Here is a 27,353-nt window from a genome sequence, read left to right on the forward strand (position 1 = left end):
ATCTCTCCATGTGTACCCCCCTTTAGGGTTAGGCAGTGGGAGGGGAGGGTTAGTGTTAGGGTGTGGGAGGGGAGGGATAGGATTAGGAGGTGAGGGTCAGTGTTAGGCAGTGGGAGGGGAGGGATAGGATTAGGAGGGGAGGGTCAGTGTTAGGCAGTGGGAGGGGAGGGATAGGATTAGGAGGTGAGGGTTAGGGTTAGACTGCGGGAGGGTAGGGATAGGATTAGGAGGTGAGGGTTAGGGTTAGACTGCGGGAGGGGAGGGATAGGATTAGGAGGGGAGGGTTAGTGTTAGGCAGTGGGAGGGGAGGGATAGGATTAGGAGGGGAGGGTCAGTGTTAGGCAGTGGGAGGGGAGGGATAGGATTAGGAGGTGAGGGTTAGGGTTAGGCAGTGGGAGGGTAGGGATAGGATTAGGAGGGGAGGGTCAGTGTTAGGCAGTGGGAGGGGAGGGATAGGATTAGGAGGGGAGGGTCAGTGTTAGGCAGTGGGAGGGTAGGGATAGGATTAGGAGGTGAGGGTTAGGGTTAGGCAGTGGGAGGGTAGGGATAGGATTAGGAGGGGAGGGTCAGTGTTAGGCAGTGGGAGGGTAGGGATAGGATTAGGAGGGGAGGGTCAGTGTTAGGCAGTGGGAGGGGAGGGATAGGATTAGGAGGTGAGGGTTAGGGTTAGGGTGTGGGAGGGTAGGGATAGGATTAGGAGGTGAGGGTCAGTGTTAGGCAGTGGGAGGGGAGGGATAGGATTAGGAGGTGAGGGTTAGGGTTAGGCAGTGGGAGGGTAGGGATAGGATTAGGAGGGGAGGGTCAGTGTTAGGCAGTGGGAGGGGAGGGATAGGATTAGGAGGGGAGGGTCAGTGTTAGGCAGTGGGAGGGGAGGGATAGGATTAGGAGGTGAGGGTTAGGGTTAGGCAGTGGGAGGGTAGGGATAGGATTAGGAGGGGAGGGTCAGTGTTAGGCAGTGGGAGGGTAGGGATAGGATTAGGAGGGGAGGGTCAGTGTTAGGCAGTGGGAGGGGAGGGATAGGATTAGGAGGTGAGGGTTAGGGTTAGGGTGTGGGAGGGTAGGGATAGGATTAGGAGGTGAGGGTCAGTGTTAGGCAGTGGGAGGGGAGGGATAGGATTAGGAGGTGAGGGTTAGGGTTAGACTGCGGGAGGGTAGGGATAGGATTAGGAGGTGAGGGTCAGTGTTAGGCAGTGGGAGGGGAGGGATAGGATTAGGAGGTGAGGGTTAGGGTTAGACTGCGGGAGGGTAGGGATAGGATTAGGAGGTGAGGGTTAGGGTTAGACTGCGGGAGGGGAGGGATAGGATTAGGAGGTGAGGGTTAGGGTTAGACTGCGGGAGGGGAGGGATAGGATTAGGAGGTGAGGGTTAGGGTTAGGCAGTGGGAGGGGAGGGATAGGATTAGGAGGTGAGGGTTAGGGTTAGGCAGTGGGAGGGGAGGGATAGGATTAGGAGGTGAGGGTTAGGGTTAGGTAGTGGGAGGGGAGGGATAGGATTAGGAGGTGAGGGTTAGGGTTAGGCAGTGGGAGGGGAGGGATAGGATTAGGAGGTGAGGGTTAGGGTTAGGCAGTGGGAGGGGAGGGATAGGATTAGGAGGTGAGGGTTAGTGTTAGGCAGTGGGAGGGGAGGGATAGGATTAGGAGGTGAGGGTTAGGGTTAGACTGCGGGAGGGTAGGGATAGGATTAGGAGGTGAGGGTTAGTGTCAGGGTGTGGGAGGGCAGCGTTGGGCACTAGGGGGAGGGTTAGGGTTAGGCACAGGGGTGACATATAGTGTAGCAATGTGCTGGATCTGCCGGAAATCATCGTTACCTGACCGCCAAACCTTGAAGACACTGCTGGAACCGCCAGAGCCCTCATACCAGGTAAGTCACCACTAAACCACCCCGGGACATTTTGTCATCATTCTAATCATGTCAACATTTCATCAGTGTTGACATGATGAATATTGATGTTATCAATATCGACAGAACAAGCAAGTAGACATTATGAATTTTGACAAAATATTCCTTATCCGATCTAAGTTGTTTTATTTGCAAATTGGATTTTACAGCAATTTTACAGCAGGGACCCTGAATGCTCAGCAACATCCCAATTTTTGGGGGGCATCTTTATGAGCATGTATTTGTTAGATATCATATTAAACTCCAGAGAATTTTATTTAGAAAGAGACCATGTCCCTAGTCTCTTGCTGGGCCTGATACTTGCGTCTGAAAGATGCCATGGCCCTTGCTTGGCCAGAGACGCAGCGCAGAATTGGAGCCCCACCCCCCACCCCTCTGGGGAGTTACGTCACTGAATCCTCAGGAGTTCAGTTCATTTGTGTCTTATTGTGACATTTTTAATATAACTTACTTTGTAATCTTGATTGTGACTCTGTAGAACAGAACATAAAAACATGACAGTTACATAAAGGTATAGATCAGCTACAACTGACACCTGTTATCTGTGCCTCTCATTATACAGAGGAGTGATGTCCCGTGATCTATCCCAGGTTCACATATTAAGGAGAATTGGCAACTAACTGCGAAGGTTCCTTGAGGCCACAATTGAGGATATCAAGGTGTAAAACGGCACCAGTGCCGGTGAGTGGTTATGGGTAGAAGAGGTGAGTCTGTGTAGGGTGAGTGGTTATGGGTAGAAGAGGTAAGTCTGTGTAGGGTGAGTGGTTATGGGTAGAAAAGGTGAGTCTGTGTAGGGTGAGTGGTTATGGGTAGAAGAGGTGAGTCTGTGTAGGGTGAGTGGTTATGGGTAGAAGAGGTGAGTCTGTGTAGGGTGAGTGGTTATGGGTAGAAGAGGTGAGTCTGTGTATGGTGAGTGGTTATGGGTAGAAGAGGTAAGTCTGTGTAGGGTGAGTGGTTATGGGTAGAAGAGGTGAGTCTGTGTAGGTTGAGTGGTTATGGGTAGAAGGGGTAAGTCTGTGTAGGGTGAGTGGTTATGGGTAGAAGAGGTAAGTCTGTGTAGGGTGCGTGATTATGGGTGGAAGAGGTAAGTCTGTGTAGGGTGAGTGGTTATGGGGAGAAGAGGTAAGTCTGTGTAGGGTGAGTGGTTATGGGTAGAAGAGGTAAGTCTGTGTAGGGTGAGTGGTTATGGGTAGAAGAGGTGATTCTGTGTAGGGTGAGTGGTTATGGGTAGAAGAGGTAAGTCTGTGTAGGGTGAGTGGTTATGGGTAGAAGAGGTAAGTCTGTGTAGGGTGAGTGGTTATGGGTAGAAGAGGTAAGTCTGTGTAGGGTGAGTGGTTATGGGTAGAATGCTAAATCAGGCTATTTTTTCATCGCTTATTTTAAATCCATCGGTCAAAGCCATTAGTCATTGGCCTCAGCATAGTTAATCTAACCCAGTGCTGAATTACCAAATAGGCAGAGTAGGCACTGGCCTATGGGCCCGCGCCTTTCAGGGGCCCCGTGACAACGGATCAAAATAATATTGATTTGATCTTGAAAGGAAATGACAATAAAACTTTCTTACATGGGCCCTCATTCCGAGTTGTTCGCTCGGTAATTTTCTTCGCATCGCAGCGATTTTCCGCTAATTGCGCATGCGCAATGTTCGCACTGCGACTGCGCCAAGTAAATTTGCTAAGAAGTTTGGTATTTTACTCACGGCATTACGAGGTTTTTTTCTTCGTTCTGGTGATCGGAGTGTGATTGACAGGAAGTGGGTGTTTCTGGGCGGAAACTGGCCGTTTTATGGGAGTGTGTGAAAAAACGCTGCCGTTTCTGGGTAAAATGCGGGAGTGGCTGAAGAAACGGGGGAGTGTCTGGGCGAACGCTGGGTGTGTTTGTGACGTCAAACCAGGAACGACAAGCACTGAACTGATCGCACTGGAAGAGTAAGTCTGGAGCTACTCAGAAGCTGCACAGAAAAATCTTTTCGCAATATTGCGAATACTTCGTTCGAAATTCTGCTAAGCTAAGATACACTCCCAGAGGGCGGCGGCTTAGCGTGTGTACTGCTGCGAAAAGCGGCTAGCGAGCGAACAACTCGGAATGAGGGCCAATGTTTCCAAAAGACAGAAACAAGTGAATCAGCTTAAAGAATTGAAAACTTTACATTAAAGACTCCCTGGACTCTGTATATTAATGTAATGTACCCATTTACAATTTACAGTACATTAACCAATTATTTAATAACATAATATGTTAATTTGTTTAATAACATTAATGTTTAATGTTTCTTTTGTGTGATAAAATTGGTTTATTAAAATTGTTGGTTGGTAAAATTAAAAACGTATTAGGAGATAATTTGCGAGAGAGCCCCAGAGATTTCTACTGCCCAGGAGTCTCCACAGGGTTTAATCCGACAGTGGTCTAACCTAAAACCTAGTTTGTTTGTCCTGTAATTCGCGGGGTCGCTAGCTATCCTGCCCACCATGTAGTCTCATCCCCTCTGTGTTTCTCCTGCCCCAGCCCTCAATGTTCTGTACAATCTCAATCCCCCTCTGTGTCTTTCCAGCCTCACGCTCCATCCTGAGTATCTTCAGCCTCATTCCCCATCTGTGTCTCTCCAGCCTCATGCCCCATCTGTGTCTCCCTAGCCTCATTCCCCATCTGTGTCTCTCCAGCCTCATTCCCCATCTGTGTCTCCCCAGCCTCATTCCCATCGGTGTCTCTCCAGCCTAATTCCCCATCTGTGTCTCTCCAGCCTCATTCCCCATCTGTGTCTCTCCAGCCTCATTCCCCATCTGTGTCTCCCTAGCCTCATTCCCCATCTGTGTCTCTCCAGCCTCATTCCCCATCTGTGTCTCCCAAGCCTCATTCCCATCGGTGTCTCTCCAGCCTCATTCCCAATCTGTGTCTCCCCAGCCTCATTCCTCATCTGTGTCTCTGCAGCCTCATTACCCATCTGTGTCTCTCCAGCCTCATTCCCCATCTGTGTCTCTCCAGCCTCATTCCCCATCTGTGTCTCCCCAGCCTCATTCCCATCGGTGTCTCTCCAGCCTCATGCCACATCTGTGTCTCTCCAGCCTCATTCCCCATCTGTATCTCCCCAGCCTCATTCCCCATCTGTGTCTCTCCAGCCTAATTCCCCATCTGTGTCTCCCCAGCCTCATTCCTCATCTGTGTCTCTCCAGCCTCATTACCCATCTGTGTCTCTCCAGCCTCATTCCCCATCTGTCCCTCTCCAGCCTCATGCCACATCTATGTCTCTCCAGAAATCATTCCCCATCTGTGTGTCTTCAGCCTCATTCCCCATCTGTATCTCTCCAGCCTCAGTCCCCATCTGTGTCTCTCCAGCCTCAGTCCCCATCTGTGTCCCTCCAGCCTCAGTCCCCATCTGTATCCCTCCAGCCTCATGCCCCATCTGTGTCTCTCCAGCCTCATTCCCATCTGTGTCTCTCCAGCCTCAGTCCCCATCTGTGTCTCTCCAGCCTCAGTCCCCATCTGTGTCTCTCCAGCCTCAGTCCCCATCTGTGTCTCTCCAGCCTCAGTCCCCATCTGTGTCCCTCCAGCCTCATGCCCCATCTGTGTCTCTCCAGCCTCATTCCCATCTGTGTCTCTCCAGCCTCATTCCCCACCTGTGTCTCCCCAGCCTCATTCCCCATCTGTGTCTCTCCAGCCTCATTCCCCATCTGTGTCTCCCCAGCCTCATTCCCATCGGTGTCTCTCCGGCCTCATGCCACATCTGTGTCTCTCCAGCCTCATTCCCCATCTGTGTCTCCCCAGCCTCATTCCCCATTTGTGTCTCTCCAGCCTAATTCCCCATCTGTGTCTCCCCAGCCTCATTCCTCATCTGTGTCTCTCCAGCCTCATTACCCATCTGTGTCTCTCCAGCCTCATTCCCCATCTGTCCCTCTCCAGCCTCATGCCACATCTGTGTCTCTCCAGAAATCATTCCCCATCTGTATCTCTCCAACCTCATTCTCCACCTGTGTCTCTCCAGCCTCAGTCCCCATCTGTGTCCCTCCAGCCTCATGCCCCATCTGTGTCTCTCCAGCCTCATTCCCATCTGTGTCTCTCCAGCCTCACTTCCAATCTGTGTCTCTCAAGCCTCACTTCCAGTCTGTGTTTCTCCAGCCTCATTCCCCCATCTGTATCTCTCCAGCCTCATGCCACATCTGTGTCTCTCCAGCCTCATGCCCCATCTGTGTCTCTCCAGCCTCATTCCCCATCTGTGTCTCTCCAGCCTCATTCCCCATCTGTGTCTCTCCAGCCTCATTCCCCATCTGTGTCTCTCCAGCCTCACTTCCAATCTGTGTCTCCCAAGCCTCACTTCCAGTCTGTGTCTCTCCAGCCTCATTCCCCCATCTGTGTCTCTCCAGCCTCATGCCCCATCTGTGTCTCTCCAGCCTCATTCCCCATCTGTGTCTCTCCAGCCTCATTCCCCATCTGTGTCTCTCCAGCCTCATTCCCCATCTGTGTCTCTCCAGCCTCATGCCTCATCTGTGTCTCTCCAGCCTCACTTCCAATCTGTGTCTCCCAAGCCTCACTTCCAGTCTGTGTCTCTCCAGCCTCATTCCCCCATCTGTGTCTCTCCAGCCTCATTCCCCATCTGTGTCTCTCCAGCCTCATTCCCCATCTGTGTCTCTCCAGCCTCATTCCCCATCTGTGTCTCTCCAGCCTCATTCCCCATCTGTGTCTCTCCAGCCTCATGCCTCATCTGTGTCTCTCCAGCCTCATGCCACATCTGTGTTTCTCCAGCCTCATTCCCCCATCTGTGTCTCTCCAGCCTCATGCCACATCTGTGTCTCTCCAGCCTCATCCCCCATCTGTGTCACTCTAGCCTCATTCCCCATCTGTGTCTCTCCAGCCTCATCTGTGTCTCTCCAGCCTCATACTCCCGCTGTGTCTGCTCCATAGGGGGGTTTCAGCACTTTTTTGCGCTGTTGTGAATATTCACTCAATTACGTAAAGACCGGCATTGTGTGAGCACCATAATCAGGCCCCAAGCTTCACATGCAGCATTTGTCTAACTTACAATGTTGAATCTATTGGTATTACTGGACACTCAGAGTTACATTTGTATAAGAACTTACGTTTCTTGGAAGGCCTAATTGGGAATAGAGAGCCTGTAATAAATAGGAAAATGATGCAGTGGAGTAAATCAGGGGTTCAGTGATTAATACATTACACTTATAATACACTATATACCCCCCCATACAACCAACCCCCCATTTGTCCAAACCGCAGTATACCTCCACCCCCATTCCCTCCACCGAACCATCCTGCAACCAGGACAATGAAACAAGAATATGCGTCCAGGACCACATCCTGTCTTATTACCGGAGGAATGGAAGAAGAGCAGTGATGGAAGGGTCCAGTAGAAGATATAGGGACAGGCGAGGCAGAAGATTTGTGATTCTGAAATGCCGCAAGATCTCTGCGCCATTACCCAATAACAACATCGCATTATCCTGAACCAAATATGCATAACAGTATGGAAGAAAGGAAAATGGCTCCCAGGGATGCACAGGCCACATACAGAAAGAAGAACACTCTGTAGAGGAGAAAAGAGGAGAGTGACCCAAGCAGAGAGAATGAGAGAAACAGAAAGATGAGGGGGAAGAGAAAGATGGAGTAAGAGGGGGAGAGAGAGAAGAAAAAAAAGAGGGAGAGAAGTGCTGAATGGAGAAATGGGAGAAGAGGGGACAGTGTGTTAGAAATATAAAAGTAACACCTACGTCCCTGGGCATATTCATAATCATCATCCATATCTGAATAGCAAAGCAAAATAAGCAGGTTATAATGTCAAGAATTCATGAAATTATAAGTTGCTACACTTTAAATAGCCATGCTCCAAGTGTGAATTCATTTATGTTACCTAGAAGACTGCAAGTTTATCACTCAGGTTGAGTACCTTTGTACTTTCCTACAGCGCTACAGCTGGAGGATCTTAGAGGTCTAATATCTGTAACAATTAACAGTGGAGGGTGCATTACTCCTTGTAATACACAAGTTTTCCTAATGTACACTGCAGTGATGACATCAGAGGTCATAAATTATAAGTGATGACATCAGAGGGCATCAATTATAAGTGATGACATCAGAACATTGCACATATAGAGAAATTATTAACAGGAGTTTAAACATGTTACGACAGCTGATTGGTTGTTTTGAACAACTTTTCCACTTTGTCTCTCCCCAGGACTTGATAGGTCTCCCCCCGCCCGCCCCCCCCCCCCCCCCCCCCCCGCCACCCTCCAAGAAAGTTGTGCGACCTCAGACGACATATCCCATATAACTGACTCTACACTCAGCCCTTGCGTGGGTCATCACTGATAAAACTTGCCATCTTCCTTTGGTTTGTTTGCCACTATTTTCTTCTTGTCGTCTCGGTCCTCGGGGGAGGTGATAACCATCGAGGTGAGAGGGGTCACAAAGTTGTACTTCAAGCACAGGGACAGGGCTTCCTCTGTGATATTGTTCTTTTCCTCGCCCTCAGCCGAGACCCTGGGAACAGGAGGTAAAGAAAAACACTCATCGTGAATAGACTTGCGCCACGGAAAGTAACCAATTACCACAGCGACAAGGCTATGACAAAATGTCGGGAATTACAGTCAGTCTTATTTTTGCCTAAATTCACACAGACAAAAAAACTATAACAAATCAAAGATTAAAACTTTCATAAAGCAAAGAAAAATGGAATATATAAAAAAAATCATTTATATTGGTATTGCCATATTTATATTGGTAATGGTATTGCTTGCTATACTTCAGCACACGTTAGGGGAGTACTTTATATGGGTTCACTATGGTATGCCGGCGGTCGGGCTCCCGGCGACCAGCATACCGGCGCCGGGAGCCCGACCGCCGGCTTACCAACAGTGTGGCGAGCGCAAATGAGCCCCTTGTGGGCTCACTGCGCTCGCCACGCTACGGGCACGCGCGCCACGCTATTTTATTCTCCCTCCAGGGGCGTCGTGGACCCCCACGAGGGAGAATAAGTGTCGGTATGCCGGCTGTCGGGATTCCGGTGCCGGTATACTGTGCGCCGGGATCCCGTCAGTTGGCATACTGAAGACAACCCGTTTATATAACTGTACACAGTTTTGGGGGTAGTTGGGTTAAACTGATATCAAATGACCTGTGTTAGGGAGTACTTGAATAAGGGGCACATGATACAAGATTGGGAAACCCTGATCAGGAGTGCCGAGAGGGGTTGGGTACTAATTGCCCGGGAACGGGCTTGTTTGGGGTGGGCCTGGGCCAGCAGTGGAGGAGAAGAAATGGGCCTAAACTCCGCGTTTTGATGTCCATATTTTAACAAGCGGACGTGGTTATGGATCCATATTTGGCATGGCCGTCCCATTTAGCACCAAGACACTTATCCTACCAGAATGATGTTTGGATTGTGGGAGGAAGCCGGAGTACCTGGAGGAAACGCAATAAATGTGAGCACATATAAACTCCACACATATGAACCATGATGGGGAATATGGACATTAACTCTTCCTTTCTCTTCCTAGGGACCCGTGACAGGATGTCACTAACCTCTGAGGTGTAATTTGTATTGGGAATTGGGAAGAGGTTAACTTGAGGTAAATCCCAGATACCTCATCACACACAGAGAGAGTCATTTACTATAACAAAGGCAAAACAGATGCTCGGCCTAATTCAGGCTGGATTGCTGCAGCGACCGCAGTCTGAAGCCCTTTGGGGATTGCGCACGCACAGCGGTCGCACTGCGCATGCGCACCCCAGGAGGCCCATGAGATGCCAAAAGTATCCCAGAGCTGCGATGGCCTCTACCTGATTGACAGGCAGAGGCGGTCGCGGGGCGGGAGGGGGCGTGCCGTTAGCATTCTACGATCAGATCTGAATCACACCCGCTGTTTCTTCCCCTTATGTGAATAAAAATGAAGATCTGGAGGGATAATGCCAGGGTCTGGAGGGTTAATGTGAGGATCCGGAGGGCTGATGCCAGGATTAGGAGGGCTGATGTGAGGATCTGGAGGGCTGATGCCAAGATCTGGAGGGCTGATGCGAGGATCTGGAGGGCTGATGCCAAGATCTGGAGGGTTAATGTGAGGATCCGGAGGGCTGATGCCAGGATTAGGAGGGCTGATGTGAGGATCTGGAGGGCTGATGCCAAGATCTGGAGGGCTGATGCGAGGATCTGGAGGGCTGATGCCAAGATCTGGAGGGTTAATGTGAGGATCCGGAGGGCTGATGCGAGGATCTGGAGGGCTGATGCCAAGATCTGGAGGGCTGATGCCAGGATTAGGAGGGCTGATGTGAGGATCTGGAGGGCTGATGCCAAGATCTGGAGGGCTGATGCCAGGATTAGGAGGGCTGATGCGAGGATCTGGAGGGCTGATGCCAAGATCTGGAGGGTTAATGTGAGGATCCAGAGGGCTAATGCCAGGATCTGGAGGGATAATGTGAGGATCCGGAGGGCTGATGCCAGGATCTGGAGGGATAATGTGAGGATCCGGAGGGCTGATGCCAGGATCTGGAGGGATAATGTGAGGATCCGGAGGGCTGATGCGAGGATCTGGAGGGATAATGTGAGGATCCGGAGGGCTGATGCGAGGATCTGGAGGGATAATGTGAGGATCCGGAGGGCTGATGCGAGGATCTGGAGGGCTGATGCCAGGATTAGGAGGGCTGATGCCAGGATTAGGAGGGCTGATGCGAGGATCTGGAGGGATAATGTGAGGATCCGGAGGGCTGATGCGAGGATCTGGAGGGATAATGTGAGGATCCGGAGGGCTGATGTGAGGATCTGGAGGGCTGATGCCAAGATCTGGAGGGCTGATGCCAGGATTAGGAGGGCTGATGCGAGGATCTGGAGGGCTGATGCCAAGATCTGGAGGGATAATGTGAGGGTCCTGAGGGCTGATGCCAGGTTCCGGAGGGCTAATATGAGGATCCGGAGGGATAATGTGAGAAAACGGAGGGCTCATGCGAGGATCCGGAGGGCTGATGCCAGGATCCAGAGGGCTGATGCGAGGATCTGGAGGACCGATGCCAGGATTCGGAGGGCTGATGCCAGGATCTGGAGGACTGATGCCAGGATTCGGAGGGCTGATGCGAGGATCCGGAGGGCAGATGCCAGGATCTGGAGGGATAATGTGAGGAAACTGAGAGATAATGTGAGGAAACGGAGGGATAATGTGAGGTTCCGGAGGGCTAATGTGAGGAAACGGAGGGATAATGTGAGGAAATGGAGGGATAATGTGAGGAAACGGAGGGATAATGTGAGGATCCTGAGGGCTGATGCCAGGATCTGGAGGGATAATGTGAGGATCCGGAGGGATAATGTGAGGAAACGGAGGGATAATGTAAGGAAAACGGAGGGCTAATGTGAGGATCCGGAGGGATAATGTGAGGATCCGGAGGGATAATGTGAGGATCCTGAGGGCTGATGCCAGGATCCGGAGGGATAATGTGAGGAAACGGAGGGCTGATGCCAGGATCCGGAGAGATAATGTGAGGAAACGGAGGGCTGATGCCAGGATCCGGAGGGATAATGTGAGGATCCTGAGGGCAGATGCCAGGATCTGGAGGGATAATGTGAGGATCCGGAGGGATAATGTGAGGAAACGGAGGGATAATGTAAGGAAACGGAGGGATAATGTGAGGATCCGGAGGGATAATGTGAGGAAATGGAGGTATAATGTGAGGAAACGGAGGGCTAATGTGAGGATCCGGAGGGATAATGTGAGGATCCTGAGGGCTGATGCCAGGATCCGGAGGGATAATGTGAGGAAACGGAGGGCTGATGCCAGGATCTGGAGGGATAATGTGAGGATCCGGAGGGATAATGTGAGGAAAAGGAAGGCTGATGCAGGAATCCACGTTTCTCATTTATGTTTATTTTTTTAACTTTTGTTGTTGTTGTTGTTGTGAATTTTCCCGAGTCTGCAAGTCCATCCTGGTGAGCTGCGCGCTGACAATTACCGACAATGCCGACCTGCACCGACCTACACAGCACTGTACAATACCAGAACTGGACTAACCCACCAAGTAAATGCACTGGGTATAGGTAGGGACGGCTCCCCCTTGACCCAGAGGCCACGTGCACCTCAAACTCTGCAGCCATTATGGATGCGCCACTGGGGCCGCCCCAGTGGCAAATGCAGGATTTCTAGAGGGGGGTTTCCAAATGCAGTCCATAATCTCCCACTCTGTGGAACATTGAAGAAAGTGCGGGAGTCTGGGGGAGCGGTAGAAGAACCTAGTAACGACCCTGGATATTAATGTAAACACTATTCTTTTTATACACTGGATAGTGTATGGAATACAGTATTAATATTTAACACAATATAGGTGGTCTATAGCATAGGCTGTATCAAACATATTTAAATAATGAAAAAATACACAAACATAATAGAACCAGTACTGCATTTTCTAAGCACACATTCTCCCACCTCATGGTGAGGTTCCTGTCTCTTCTTCCTGGTAGCTACTCTCTGGTCCAGTGCACTGATTGAGGACTCAGATCCACACACACAGCAAACTTGGAAGAAGAAGCTGCTACCACTGGACATGTGCAGCAGCTCTGCTCTGCCCCTTACACTGCATGATGTGGTGGCAGCTCTAGTAATAGTATTATATACCATTGCTATTGTTGTCATAATTTGAGCCACATGACAAGAGAAGGGGGGTTGCCAAGCAACTGGAAACCCCTCCTGTGTTTGCCTATGCGCCCTACGGTATGTAGCTACTATCGTCAATCAGAGCCTGATCTTACTGTTTGCTCAGCAGCTGCTCTATGGTCAGGTAAGCCCACAGTCTCTCTGTGAAGTCCCCGAAAATGTAACTCTGCTCTTTAGCCATATGTTCCTGTTCGTGTATGTGAGTCACCACTTCCATGGAGAACGGCTCTGACACCTGTGCGGAGAAGATCACATTAGCAGAGGTAGGACTGAATTAAGGGCCTAATTCAGACCTGATCGCAGCAGCAAATTTGTTAGCTAATGGGCAAAACCATGTGCACTGCAGGTGGGGCAGATGTAACATGTGCAGAGAGATTTAGATTTGGGTGGGTTATTTTGTGTCTGTCCAGGGTAAATACTGGCTGCTTTATTTTTACACTGCAATTCAGATTTCAGTTTGAACACGCCACACTCAAATCTAACTCTCTCTGCACATGTTACATCTACCCCCCTGCAGTGCACATGGTTTTTCCCATTTGCTAACAAATTTGCTGGAGCGATCAGATCTGAATTAGGCCCTAGGTTCGTTCTAATATAATTGTATAGGATTAAATATCACTGAACTTCCCAATTTATTTCATTAGAAAATAATGCACAAGATTGATAAAGTTTATTTATTTTCTTGACAGCGCCAAACGTTTATCATCCAGACGTCGTTGTTACGATTTCTGTCTAGAGGGACCATGCGGCCAGTGGATGAATCGCTCCATTTGTACAATGGAGCAAATGTATTCACCGACCACTTTTGTCAGCGCCATCCTGCATGTCCTCTTAGCACAGCGACGCAGGTTGTCTCAGCGCTGAGATGCATTAGAGAGTCACGGGAGAGGTGGTACGATTACTCGCCTCTCCGGTCATCTCTCCGTCATGCCATATGGAACTGTTCCCAGGATTCACACCATGCTTACCAACGCTGCCGGAAGCTGCGGGACACTCCCAATTTTTGTGGTAGTCCCCAGTACCCCCCAGAATAGTGGGTTAATCTCCCGTGTCCCGCACAGAATTTACCCTTAAGTGCCCCTAAGCCCTATCCCAACCCCACTACACAGCACAATGGATTCCCCACTGTCACCCCAGTTCTATTGATAGACTATGAGGGGTATTCAATTAGCAATGACAACTACAGAGCTATTGACTTCGGCCCCCCCCCCCCCCCTGCGTATTCAATTGCGGGCTGTTTTCTCCCATTTTTAAAGCATTTTCGACAATGCATTTTCGCAATTTTTTGGGCATTGGAGATAAATGCCTCAAAATCGTCGAAAACAGCCTGTGCTTTTGCAAGTTCAAAAACACGCAAATTCGCCAAGCCACATGTTTTTTCGCTCCTGCTGAATTTTTAGCCTAGGCGACAAAATGGCCCTGTTATTGCATAGGGAGAATCTCCATTCGACCTGAAAAATAGCAAAAATTGCCGTCCTAATTGAATACCCCCTATAATGTCTACAGAATTTGCAAATACAGTGTGGAATGGTAACGGAAAAAGCGTAACATAAACGTCGTACAGCTGATGTTTCGCAAATTGCAGGAAGAGCTTTTTCCACCAGAGAATAGTACAGGTTTGAGGTCGCTGGCCTGAAAAGCTCACAGTGTTACTAGATTAGGCGCATCAGCGATTGCAATGTGGCAATTACTAAAATTCAGGATACAAGGACACATGCGCGGGTTGGAAGTAATACCTCTGCAGTCAGGAGTCGCTGCAGCTGCAGTGTTAGTAATTTAATGGGTGCAGTTTCAAGTTGGAATTCCCTTTTTTAGGGACACATTTAGAGGCAAATATATGGAAATGTCAAATTCCAGCTTTAAATAAAAAATGACCATACATTCTACACCTATGTATTGCTGTGTGGGAGCAATCAGTCGTCACTGCGCTGGGAAACCGCTACTGCGCAAATGTCGCTGTTCTCCCGCTGACCACCGATACTCACACCTTGTGCGGTGACCTGCCCTGTTAAAATGTCCACGTCGTTATTTTCCAAATATCCGGCGACAACTATTTCTGATCCCTGGTAGTAATGTCTGAAGTTGTTCTGGGTTAATGCGCTGACAGAAAAATCGGGATATTGTAGGGAAACGTCCAGGAGCACAGGGAACGCAACTTCTTTGTAGAAATTCTGCAGGGTGAAGAAAAAGAGTTTTGCAAGTTAATGATGGAAATTGTGGACAGTGAGGGTTATTCAGGGTTATTGCTTCCCGCAGCAAGATCTGCATCCATCTACTCACACCCAGGGGGCCGCCTGGATCCTGTTTTTATCTCTGAGGTACTGTATCGTCTCCCGATAAACACCCCTGACGCGTGTCTTTAGTCCTGCGAGCACCTGACAACCAGTGAACCCAACTCTACATCCCTAATGAGGTGCAGCACTTATAATTTGTCCTTTAAATGCTGGCAAATCATGAAAATCTATATAATAAAATCGACTGCTGATATAAATGATGTCATCACATGTAATGACAGCTGGTCTGTACTCTGACACCGCCCACTTGTATCAGAGACACACAGGAGAGAATGAGGGGACTGTGATAGAGAGAGACAGTGTTGGAGGGAGAAGGAGAGGTGGGGAGAAAGTGTTGGAGGGTGTGGAGATAGAAAAAATAAATAAAAAAAGGATAAAAGCCAGGCACCGCCAAGCATTCTAGAAAATATATATATAAAAACTGAGAATGTAATATAATAATTAGCTATACAACTATAGACATCATGGATAGGGACATATACAAGTCCTTGAAGCTGAAATCTAATCGTCCATTAAGTCCGTCCACATTGGATTAATTATACTCTGCTTCTCTGCTTGAAATATCACTTTGCATTTATTTTCTAGTTTTCAATTTTTAATATAAATGTATTAGTTCTTTTCCACTTTGCATAGAAGCGATGATATGTCTAAAATATTATTGGGTGTTGCTACATTAAAATGCAGCTCAGAATCAGTAATGTATCCCCTGAAGAAATTCATAGTGGACGAAACGCGTTGGGTCTGGTTGCACTCTGCACATACGCAGACGGTCGAGAATCTAGAGCAGGTGTGCAAGTGCTGAGCCCAGGTGGAGACATCTCTCGCAGTCGAGCTGTCAAAGTCAAAAATATTACATAAAGAGAACATACAAACTACACACATATAAGTCGCTATACTTGCAAATACGCGCAGCGAGCACAGCAATATATGGTAACACACGCATTTACACGGACATGCCACAGAGATGGATTCAACACTTATCTCATACAGTACATAATTATAATAATATCAAGCGCCAGACATCATGATGATTTAGAATTGTATATGATGGAGTGGTGTCATGTATGTGTATTATTTGAACGAAACCAGATAGACCGGTCATGTTTACTATTGAAGCAACCAGATTGATGTGTAGATTCATTTGATGCTTGTTGTGAAGTTGTGGGACATTGCAGCGGATAATTATGATTGCATGTATAAAAGCTAAAATCACTTTTATTAGAACAATACATAGACCAAACAGGTAGTGTGTTAGGTGCCGCGGTCCGCGGCGCAGCTCGGTCTGCTTCCGATCGACGCCCACGGCCGCTGCACTACCTCCCTGCCCGCCCGGCGCCTAGCAACGCCAGGACGCCGTGCGTACTGTAGCTGCCGGGTCCCTGGCAACGCTAGGACACCGGGCGTCCTCAGCCGCTGGGTCCATAGCAACGGGGACGCCATTGGCGGACCACGTTCCCCGTTGCCAGATAGGATTGATTAGTTGCTCGTGCAGCAGGGCAGCTGCACGTCAACTAGTGTCAGGAATCGGCTTACCAGACTGGCTTCCGTCCGCCGCTGCGGACTCCGTCCTGGCTCCCTGCGGTCACCTGTCGCCTATGCCCCTGCCATGGGACATCATCAAGGTCCTGGGAACACTCCTGAGCCAGCGGGCGTGTGCGCGCCGCGTCCCCGCTGGGCCGCGGCGTGGGCGCCGCCATGACAGTTTCCAAACAGCTAGTATACTGCGGCCAATCCGGTGCGTGGCCGCACCCACTGTCCTTTCCTCCATCCAATCCCTGCACACCATGGGGTATATAGGAGGCTACAGTTTCACCTCACAGGCATCCTGGACTTTGTGTCATTCTGACAACCTGCATGAAAGGATCGGCTCCTGTTTCTCCTGAGTTCCTGGTTCTCTGCTAAGAACTTATACTCCTGGTGATTCTGCTTGCTCCCGTGGAACTTCAAGGCTCAGCAATACCAGCAACCTGCATTGGGCTTCACACTCATCACCACCTTGTGTGCTTCAGCCTGCAGTTGAAGACTAAACTCCAGGTGTGTTCATTCCTCCACCTGTGACACAGCTTGCTGCTGCCAGTGCTTCATCACCTGCACTGTGAGTTGGTCTCCTGCTTATGCTCAGGTTTGCAATATCCATCTACTGCCTTAGTTCTCTGTTTTATAACCCTGCTCTGGTTCCCAAACCAGAATCATTTCATTGACATTCATTCTGTTGTTTTATTTCCGGATATGATTTCTCAAGTCACCTATCATCCATTGCCATAGACTATTTGTTATCATTCCAAGTGTTTTCTCATCTGATATATTATTTCTGCTGCATTTCTGTTTAAACTTATCTGCTGAATAAAATACCTTTGCGCTCATGCGCAAGAACGTGATACAACCTCCTCGTCTCTTTCCTCCTACCTCCACTGACCCACTAGCGCCCCCTCCGGGGACACAGACCAAACACAATCTGACAGTAAGTCCAGGATCGATGGACTCGGATGGTGGACGGAGTGTGGGGTCAGAGGCCTTGCAAAATCTGGTCTCCCGTCTGGATGGTCAAGAGGTTGCGCAGCAGCAGATGCTTCACTTTCTACAAGGGATGTCCTCCCGATTGGATACACTGCAGCAGTCCCTGCCAAGTGTACTCTCACCTACTGTTACCCCAGCACCTGCCAGTGCTGTAAGTTCTTCTATGTCGGCTGCATCAGCTCCAGTGTCACGTCTGCACCTGCCCGTGCCGAGCAAATATGATGGCAGTCCTAAATTATGTCGCGGGTTTCTTAATCAGTGCGAAATACAGTTTGAGTTATTACCACATAACTTTCCTACACCAAGGTCCAAGGTTGCCTACATCATTTCCTTACTCTCTGGATCTGCTCTGAATTGGGTGTCTCCTTTGTGGGAACGTGCTGACCCTCTGATCAATAACTACTCTGACTTCGTGTCAACCTTTAGACGGATCTTTGACGAGCCTGGTCGTGCAACATCAGCTTCGGCAGACCTGATCCAACTTCGTCAAGGTAACCGAAGCATGGGACAATATGTCATCCAGTTCCAGACGTTGGCTGCAGAAGTCCAATGGAACAACCAAGCTCTGGTAGCAACCTTCTGGCACGGACTTTCGGATCGGATCAAGGACGAACTGGCAACCCGTGACATTCCTGTTCAACTGTCTGACTTGATCTCCCTGTGTATAAAGCTGGACTCTCGCATCCGCGAACGCAATAATGAACGCGCTCGGAGTGAACCTCGCAGAGTAAGGTTCATACCTTCTGTACAGTTTCAGCCTCCTTCTTCTGACGAGCCTATGCAGGTAAATAGGTCCCGCCTAACCCCTGAGGAGCGGGCAAGAAGAATACGAGAGAGGCTTTGCCTATACTGTGCTGCTGCGGGTCATCAAATTAACTCCTGCACGATGCGTTCGGGAAACGCCAGATCCTGACTTGTAAGGGAGGAGTCAAGTTAGGATCATTCAGTCAAGCTCCTTCTCAACAAGATCTCATTCTTCCAGTGACGTTAGAAACTTCCGTTGGGCTCCAGTCTGCGTCAGCATTAGTGGACTGCGGTGCTGCAGGAAATTTTATCACCCAAGCTGCGGTAAACAAATTTTGCTTGTCTACCTGTGAACTCTCTTATCCTGTATACATTACTGCTGTGGATGGTAGTAGAATCTCTAAAGGGAACATTTCACATCAAACTACCCCAGTGGTTCTGGGAGTTGGATTTCTCCATTCAGAAGTGATCAAGTTCCTGGTCATCCCTCAAGCCACCCAGGAGATTGTCTTGGGCATGCCTTGGCTTCAACTACATAACCCACAGTTCGACTGGACAACGTTGCAGCTTACCTCATGGAGTTCACACTGTCATCATTCCTGCTTAGCCCAAGTGTGTCCCATCAAGTCTACCGAAGTAAAGTCACAGCTAACACTCCCAGCAGCTTATCAAGATTTCGCAGACGTCTTCTGTGAAAAGGCTGCTGATATCCTGCCGCCCCATAGGGAATGGGATTGTCCCATCGATCTCCTTCCTGGCAAGAAGCCACCCAGGGGGCGCACCTACCCTTTGTCTGTTCCTGAAACAGAGGCGATGAGTAATTACATCAGAGAGAATCTTCAGAAAGGATTCATCCGTCCGTCATCTTCACCCGCTGGTGCAGGGTTCTTCTTCGTCAAAAAGAAGGATGGTGGATTACGTCCATGCATTGACTATCGGGGTCTCAATGACATTACCATCAAGAATAGTTATCCTCTACCACTTATTACCGAACTTTTTGATAGAGTTAAGGGGGCTCGCATCTTCACCAAGTTAGATCTCCGCGGTGCCTATAATCTCATCAGAATCCGGAGTGGTGACGAGTGGAAGACAGCCTTCAACACTCGAGATGGCCATTATGAATACCTGGTAATGCCATTTGGGTTAAGTAATGCTCCAGCGGTATTCCAACACTTCGTGAACGAGATCTTTCGTGATGTCCTGTATAAGTACCTTGTTGTTTACTTAGATGATATTCTTATCTTTTCTCAAGACCTTCCATCTCATCGCCTACAAGTCTGTGAAGTTCTCCGACGTCTTCGTGAGAACCGTCTCTACGGGAAATTATCTAAATGTACCTTCGAAGTTCCCTCTATACCCTTCCTGGGGTATATAATTTCCGGATCGGATCTTCAGATGGACCCGGCAAAATTGGAAGCCATTGCCAATTGGTCCATTCCAAACTCCCTCAAATCTATCCAGCGGTTCCTGGGTTTTGCCAACTATTATAGAAAATTTATTCGAGGATTCTCCACTCTCATCGCTCCTATTACCAACCTGACTCGGAAAGGGGCAGATCATTCCAACTGGTCAGAAGAAGCCTTGGCAGCCTTCCGGAAGATCAAGCTAGCCTTTATGTCTGCTCCAGTGCTGTCACAGCCAGATGTCAACAGGCCGTTCGAGTTGGAGGTAGATGCCTCTACAGTTGGGGTTGGAGCTGTTCTCTCCCAGAAGGGATCTGATGGGAAAGTTCACCCTTGTGGATTCTTTTCTCGCAAGTTTCTTCCCGCAGAAGCTAACTACTCCGTGGGAGATCAAGAGTTACTGGCAATCAAACTGGCTCTCGAGGAATGGAGATATCTCCTAGAAGGGGCTAAACATCCGTTTAACATCTTCACGGATCATAAAAACCTGCTATACCTAAAAGCAGCTCAGTGCCTTAACCCTCGCCAGTCCAGGTGGGCTATGTTTTTCTCACGTTTTAATTTCAGGCTTCATTTCCGCCCAGGTTCACAGAATGTGAAAGCTGACGCATTATCCCGGTCCATGGAATCAGAAGAGGGAACATCTGACTCTGTGCCACATTCCATCCTGAGTCCCGTGGTTTTCGCTGCCTCTCAAGTCTCTCCAGCTCCACCTCCGGGTAAGACTTTTGTTTCCCCAGAACTCCGTCCCAAGTTGCTAGCTTGGGCCCACCAATCCAAGTTCTCTGGTCATCCTGGTGTCCTGAAGACATTCAAGTTCCTTTCTGCATCATATTGGTGGCCGAAGATGAAAGTGGACATCCAGGACTTCGTGGCATCCTGTCCGAAATGTGTGCAGCACAAGACTCCTCGTCAGTCTCCAGCAGGTCAGTTACAACCCTTATCTGTCCCTAATCGTCCTTGGTCTCACCTATCAATGGATTTTATCACTGATCTTCCACCTTCTCAGGGACATAACACTATTTGGGTTGTAGTGGACAGATTTTCCAAGATGGCTCATTTCGTTCCTCTCCAGGGTCTCCCTTCTGCCCCGAAACTTGCCCAGATCTTCCTACAGGAGATCTTCCGTTTACACGGTTTACCCTCCGAAATAATATCTGATCGGGGGGTACAGTTTGTAGCGAGGTTTTGGAGGGCCCTCTGTTCTGCCATGCAGATAAAATTGAAATTCTCGTCATCATACCATCCTCAGACGAATGGGCAGACAGAGAGAGTCAATCAAGAACTTGAGACTTTTCTAAGGTTATATGTGACATCCTCCCAGGATGATTGGTTCAATCTGCTCCCATGGGCCGAGTTCGCCCATAACTTTCGTTACCACACTGCTACAGACACGACACCATTCTTTGCAGTCTACGGGCAACATCCTCGAGTACCTGAATTCCAAGAACTCCCTCACTTGGATGTTCCTGCTGCCACTACTGCTCTGACTCAGTTTTCCTCCATTTGGAAAAGAATTCATGTTTCCCTCAAAAAAGCCTCCAGTCGATACAAGATCTACGCCGACCGCAAGAGACGTGCGGTTCCCCATTTGAAACCGGGGGACAGGGTTTGGTTATCAACCCGCAACCTTCGTCTCAGGGTCCCATCCATGAAGTTTGCACCACGCTTCATTGGTCCTTACCCTATTGAGAGTGTCATCAACCCAGTGGCTTACAAGTTGAAATTACCACCTTCACTTCGTATTTCTAATGCCTTTCACATTTCTCTCCTCAGACCTCTAATCCTAAACCGCTTTCAGAATACTCTTCCAGTAGGTCCCAAGGTTCGAACTCAGCGGGGCGTGGAATTTGAGATCAACAAGATTCTGGACTCTCGTTGCCGGTATGGACGTCTCCAGTACCTGGTCGATTGGTTCGGTTATGGCCCAGAGGAGAGAAGCTGGGTGAATTCATCTGATGTCCATGCTCCTAGGTTGGTCCGTATCTTCCACAGCACTCATCCCTCCAAACCACGTGGGTGTTCGGTGTCCACCCCTAAAGGAGGGGGTACTGTCAGGAATCGGCTTACCAGACTGGCTTCCGTCCGCCGCTGCGGACTCCGTCCTGGCTCCCTGCGGTCACCTGTCGCCTATGCCCCTGCCATGGGACATCATCAAGGTCCTGGGAACACTCCTGAGCCAGCGGGCGTGTGCGCGCCGCGTCCCCGCTGGGCCGCGGCGTGGGCGCCGCCATGACAGTTTCCAAACAGCTAGTATACTGCGGCCAATCCGGTGCGTGGCCGCACCCACTGTCCTTTCCTCCATCCAATCCCTGCACACCATGGGGTATATAGGAGGCTACAGTTTCACCTCACAGGCATCCTGGACTTTGTGTCATTCTGACAACCTGCATGAAAGGATCGGCTCCTGTTTCTCCTGAGTTCCTGGTTCTCTGCTAAGAACTTATACTCCTGGTGATTCTGCTTGCTCCCGTGGAACTTCAAGGCTCAGCAATACCAGCAACCTGCATTGGGCTTCACACTCATCACCACCTTGTGTGCTTCAGCCTGCAGTTGAAGACTAAACTCCAGGTGTGTTCATTCCTCCACCTGTGACACAGCTTGCTGCTGCCAGTGCTTCATCACCTGCACTGTGAGTTGGTCTCCTGCTTATGCTCAGGTTTGCAATATCCATCTACTGCCTTAGTTCTCTGTTTTATAACCCTGCTCTGGTTCCCAAACCAGAATCATTTCATTGACATTCATTCTGTTGTTTTATTTCCGGATATGATTTCTCAAGTCACCTATCATCCATTGCCATAGACTATTTGTTATCATTCCAAGTGTTTTCTCATCTGATATATTATTTCTGCTGCATTTCTGTTTAAACTTATCTGCTGAATAAAATACCTTTGCGCTCATGCGCAAGAACGTGATACAACCTCCTCGTCTCTTTCCTCCTACCTCCACTGACCCACTAGCGCCCCCTCCGGGGACACAGACCAAACACAATCTGACAACTAGTAATTAGGGTCTGGGGGCTGGTCTTGCTGGCCCTCCTGTCATTGGCCAGCAGGGTCTTTTTATGGGAGCCAGCACACTGCAGCCTCGCCAGTGATAGCTTCCTGTATGCTGTTCCTGCCTTGCAACGTCTGTTCCTGGTCAGCTGTATCTGGTCGATCCTGCTCCCTGTGCTCCTGAGTTCTGGAGTTCTGAAGCCGGTCCTGGGAATCCTTCCTGTCCAAGTGAACCTGTTGCAGTCATCTGGGGTTTTTCGCTTGTTGGGGTTCTCTCCCGGTTTCGTGAGTAGCGGCTTCTGCCGCGTGTTGCGGCCTAGGCCGCTTAGTCCTTGTGTTAATTTTGTATTGGTGGTTTTTGCGGAGGTTTCCGCTTTTCACTGTCCTCCCCGGAACTCGGCAGGGCCGTGTGGGGGAGTGGACAGTGGTATCTTTTGTTGTTCTTTTCCTTTGGCGGCGTGCCGCACATATATTTAGTTTTAGGGTAGTTAGTAGCCCCTAGCTTTCTGTTTTCTCTAGTTAGAGGTCCCCTTGTTATTATCCTGTCTCGGTTCACGCCTTGTCTCACTCTAGGACCTGGGGGCATCGGAGTTGGGCAGACCTAATCCGCCCTTCTAACGCGGCTGCCGTGGGCCCAAGAAACCATAGTCACTCAGGCGTGAACTGACCACACGGGTAAAACAATGGGGGTAGGGTGCTAGGGGCTATTCCCGTACCACCCCTTATTTCAGCGTCACGTCCTGGTGCTCTGGACTCACTACGCAACATCTCTCTAGTTCTGAGCATCAGGAACGTAACATAGTGGACAGGAAACTCAGGCCAGCCCTTTGGACGTTCCCAAGGCTGAACCTGTTCAGCATATACAAAGGAACTGGTGACTCATCGTGAATCCCTCCCCCAGAAACTAGATAACACATTGACCACACAGGAAGTTAGTAGCTTTTTGGTCTTAGAGGATGATGGACTTGCTGCCAGTTCAGTTCCTGTATTTATTTACAGAGAGAGGGAGACATAAGATGCATTGGAGGGAATGGTAATTGTATCGCTGGCCTGTAACTGTATGTAATTGTATGTAATTGTATGTATTAACTGCTTACTGTGTGAGTGTAACCATGTAACTATAGGTATACTGTACTTTGTAATATATATTGAATCCATATCCTTTTAATAACAAATATATACATAAATGAGCTTTGGAACTCAGATAATGTGTGGGTGTATTGTTTTCTCTTATGGGATGCAGTGTTTTGCGATGTATAGCGCACATTCATGGGATATGGTAATAAGAGATGCAGGCATTTACAATATATATTAGAGCGGGCATTTTAAATATTTGTGAGAAATCAATTTGGCATTCTTAGATGGGAGCTCGTCCAGAATATCAGGTTCTTAATGATGCACTGTACATTATAAACGCGACGCTGTGGTCGATCAGCTTGTGATGGATGCATCCTAAAAGCTGAGAAAATCATATCCGTGTGTATTGTTGTGTTATTAGTAAGATGCTGATATGAAATTCAAGGGACAGTGCGTTTCTCATAATATTTAAGATGCTAAAATGTATTTTTATTGTTGCAAAATAAGGTTCAAATAAGTCATATTGTGTTTGATTCAGATTGGACTGTTTATCTGTTAAGTAGGTTTAAAAGTATATTTAAAAATTGCGGCATAGCCTTGATATAGTTTTTATTTTTTAACTCAGGCCTAAAATAACTTCTGGTGCTTGTATGATGTGTGATTTCTTTGTGACAAAGGAAGCCGCATGGTCTGTCCTCTATTTTGGACTAACCACATGGCCTGTCCACCATTTTGTGTAACCCTCATGGATGTGGAAGGGGGAGGAGCTGCGGCCATTTTGGGAAGGTCATTTTCTAAATGGCTGATTTTCACTGCTCAGAATAATCAGCTTCCCTTGGTCACATCAAACACCATTTATGAGTTACCAATGCATTTATTTAACCCATGCCATAGTCCAGTGGTTCTCAAACTCGGTCCTCGGGACCCCACACGGTTCACGTTTTCCAGGTCACCCGGCAGCTGCACTGTGTATCACCAACTGTCACAGTTTAAAAATCTGCAGGTGACCTGCAAAACATGAACCGTGTGGGGTCCTGAGGACCGAGTTTGAGAACCTGTGCCATAGTCAATTACAAATAGTTTCAGCTGGGCCTAGTGAGAGTTAATAGATGAATACTTGATGTAAGAATTACACACAGATATAAACAAAGTTTTTTTTCTTTTTCCTCCAGGATTTAGTTAAATCTGCTTGCTAGTTTAGGATAGCCATTGAAATGTTAATTAACCTGTGTAACTGCTTTTTCTTAGCAGTGAAAAACAACTTTTACAGGCAGGCAAAAGCACATAGCTTTGATATGCAAATTAGAAGCACTGAATGTGTAAATGAGTCTCATAGGAGACCAGTGAATGGTACATATATATAATATTATAATTATGTGTATATTTATATCAGTGTATGTTTTGCAAGATAGCTATCCAATCTGAATCATATCATTGAAATTATTGATTATTACTAGATTCATTATAGATCTGTGTGAAACCGAATACATTTGTTGCTATAAAACTAAAATAAATGTTTAAGGAAGTAAGTGTAAAGCACAAACGCAGTCTGGCCTGGTTGTAAAGGTTTATACAGAAAAAACTGTGTGTTATGTTAAGTGAGCGAGCATTGCTCACATTTATAGAAGCTGTGTGATTTGTTTTATTGCGGACGCAGGGTTTTGTACACGTGTCTCGGACAAAGTAAAGGACTGCGCACGCAGCGTAAGAGACACGCATGGTCGCGTGTTTGCACAAAGTGCGTAAGAATGCGGGCACTGAGTACAAATTATACAATAGTGTCATTTAGTTCAAAGGTGGGATAGTAGACATTTAATACAATAGCACATAACTATCAGATTTCAAAAGCAGGTTGCTCTAAATTTAGTTTTAAAAAACTGTATTGCCTCTGGGGTAAAGCTGCCTATCTGAATGAATCCAAATTTTCTGTACAGAAAAACAAAGTGTATTTGATTGAGCGAACGTAGGAGTGAGTGGATATTCGAACCCCGGGAAATCGGGATCCCGTCGTGTGGTACATCAAGTAAGAGGAGGCTTGGTGGCGTGAAGTGGCTGACTCACGTTAGTATAAGGTTTAATAAGCAAATCGTGAGGTGATTTGCAAAGGAGCGTGATAGTGCATAAGTATTGCGAAGTATTGAAGTAAAAAGGTTTTTGTATTACGCTCCGGGCTGAGGGTCGCAGTTTGTACATCGACCCGTGGTTGTACGGCAGATAGGTAACAAGTACCTATATGCTGTGCGATTGGACCGCGCGTTTGTGGGTGCAATATATACAGCGCAACTTGATACCCCTTTACGAACTTTTGCGTAAAATCGTGGTATCATTAGCGCTGTGTAGAGCATACGCAAGCGTGATTTGTGTATAAGTGTATAGGGAGTTTTCGCTGGTCTCTCTCAGGAAAATCTCCAGCGGTGTATATTCACTGGAATAGGTAAGTCACTCCTAAACACTTCCAGTGAATAGAAGCCAGATAGGGGCCTCACTGGGTTCGCGGTGGTCAATATTGGAGTGAGTCGTGGTACTCAGCGGAGAAGGAGTGGGTGAAAGCGCTCTAAGAACTTTCACCGTCTATCTGCGGTGTGCATTGGGGATTGCGTTTATTGGCAAAAAGTCTGCGATGGGATCCAATTGCACAAGCAGTGTGCGTTTGGTAACCAGGGTTCAGGTTGAAGAGGTGCGACCAAGAGAGTCAGCAAGGTTTATTAGGTGTGAACAATATGGCTCACACACGGAGGCTTTTTGCAATGAATGGGTACGTATGACTGACAAAGATAGGGTACTATTCCCTAAGGTGAGCAGTTTTGAACCAGAGGTATTGCAGAACTTAAAGATAAGAATATGTCTGATAAAATCCCGAAAACAAAGGGTCAGACATACAAATTGTTTAAACCTGTGACAGCAAGAGGGGTTGGTGAGTTTGATCCTAAGGTATTGCAGGTGGTATGTTTAACCAAAGACATATAAGACAAGAATGGAAATATAAGAACTGTTTGAACTTGTAGCAACAATAAATAAGTAGGAAGAAAAAAAAAGAGAATGCAAGTACACCGCCATATGTAGATGTTGAAGCAGTTACGGCCAGCATACAAACTATAGAAAATAATAAAAATATGAAAAATATGACTGTAACCTATATATGTACTAATGAATGTTGAAGTTTTATTTAGGAGGAGAAGGTGACCTGATCGTTTTCAGCCATTTCTCATGCACCCAGAGGAGTATCCAACCGGTAAAAGAAGAGCAGTAGCCTGTGGGGGAAGTGGCTGAGACCAGTGGAACAGGTAAGTATGGTATCATTCGTGTACATATATAGTAAAACCCCCCAAAAAATCAAGAAAGTAACGTCATAAATGGAGAAAAAAACCTGTCCGCACATTAGTATTTGCCAGTAGGAAAGCGGACAGAGACAAGGTAACCCCAGGGTATTTCTTTCAGTTACCATATAAGAAGTATTCATTCCTAGTAATGCCCCTAGTAAAGATGAGCTTGGAAATGTTTGTTGGACCATGTACAGACCCTTAATACGGGATGAGAAGGATTGAATGAAATACTTCGCATGACCTAGAAGCTTGTTAAACGTTTTTTTGTTTTTGTAATAGTAATAGAAAACTCTCCATCTGGATAAGACCACTGGTAAACACTAATTCGGCAAATGGGAGGTGGCTGTCTCTGTGCAAATGGACGGGCTCAATAAGGCATTGAGTGTCAGGGTGCAGACTTCCTTGCAAAGTTGAAAAGGGGTCACAGTAGCTAATCTTAGATAGTGTGCTATTGAACATCACA

General features: G+C 48.0%; 1 protein-coding gene across 1 annotated transcript in view; it reads right to left on the reverse strand.

Moving 5' to 3' along the window:
• LOC134958615 (inter-alpha-trypsin inhibitor heavy chain H3-like) overlaps positions 1 to 27,353 on the reverse strand; it is a 143,455-nt gene that overhangs the window by 36,048 nt on the left and 80,054 nt on the right. Inside the window, exons 11-15 of the mRNA XM_063941323.1 lie at positions 14,522 to 14,707; positions 12,632 to 12,771; positions 8,225 to 8,385; positions 6,972 to 7,004; positions 2,351 to 2,371 (exon numbers count right to left, since the gene is read on the reverse strand). Of these exons, the coding sequence (XP_063797393.1) occupies positions 2,351 to 2,371; positions 6,972 to 7,004; positions 8,225 to 8,385; positions 12,632 to 12,771; positions 14,522 to 14,707 (541 nt within the window). The remainder of the gene's footprint in view (positions 1 to 2,350; positions 2,372 to 6,971; positions 7,005 to 8,224; positions 8,386 to 12,631; positions 12,772 to 14,521; positions 14,708 to 27,353) is intronic.

The sequence above is a fragment of the Pseudophryne corroboree genome, chromosome 9 (genome assembly GCF_028390025.1).
Source record: "Pseudophryne corroboree isolate aPseCor3 chromosome 9, aPseCor3.hap2, whole genome shotgun sequence".
Lineage (NCBI taxonomy): Eukaryota > Metazoa > Chordata > Amphibia > Anura > Myobatrachidae > Pseudophryne > Pseudophryne corroboree.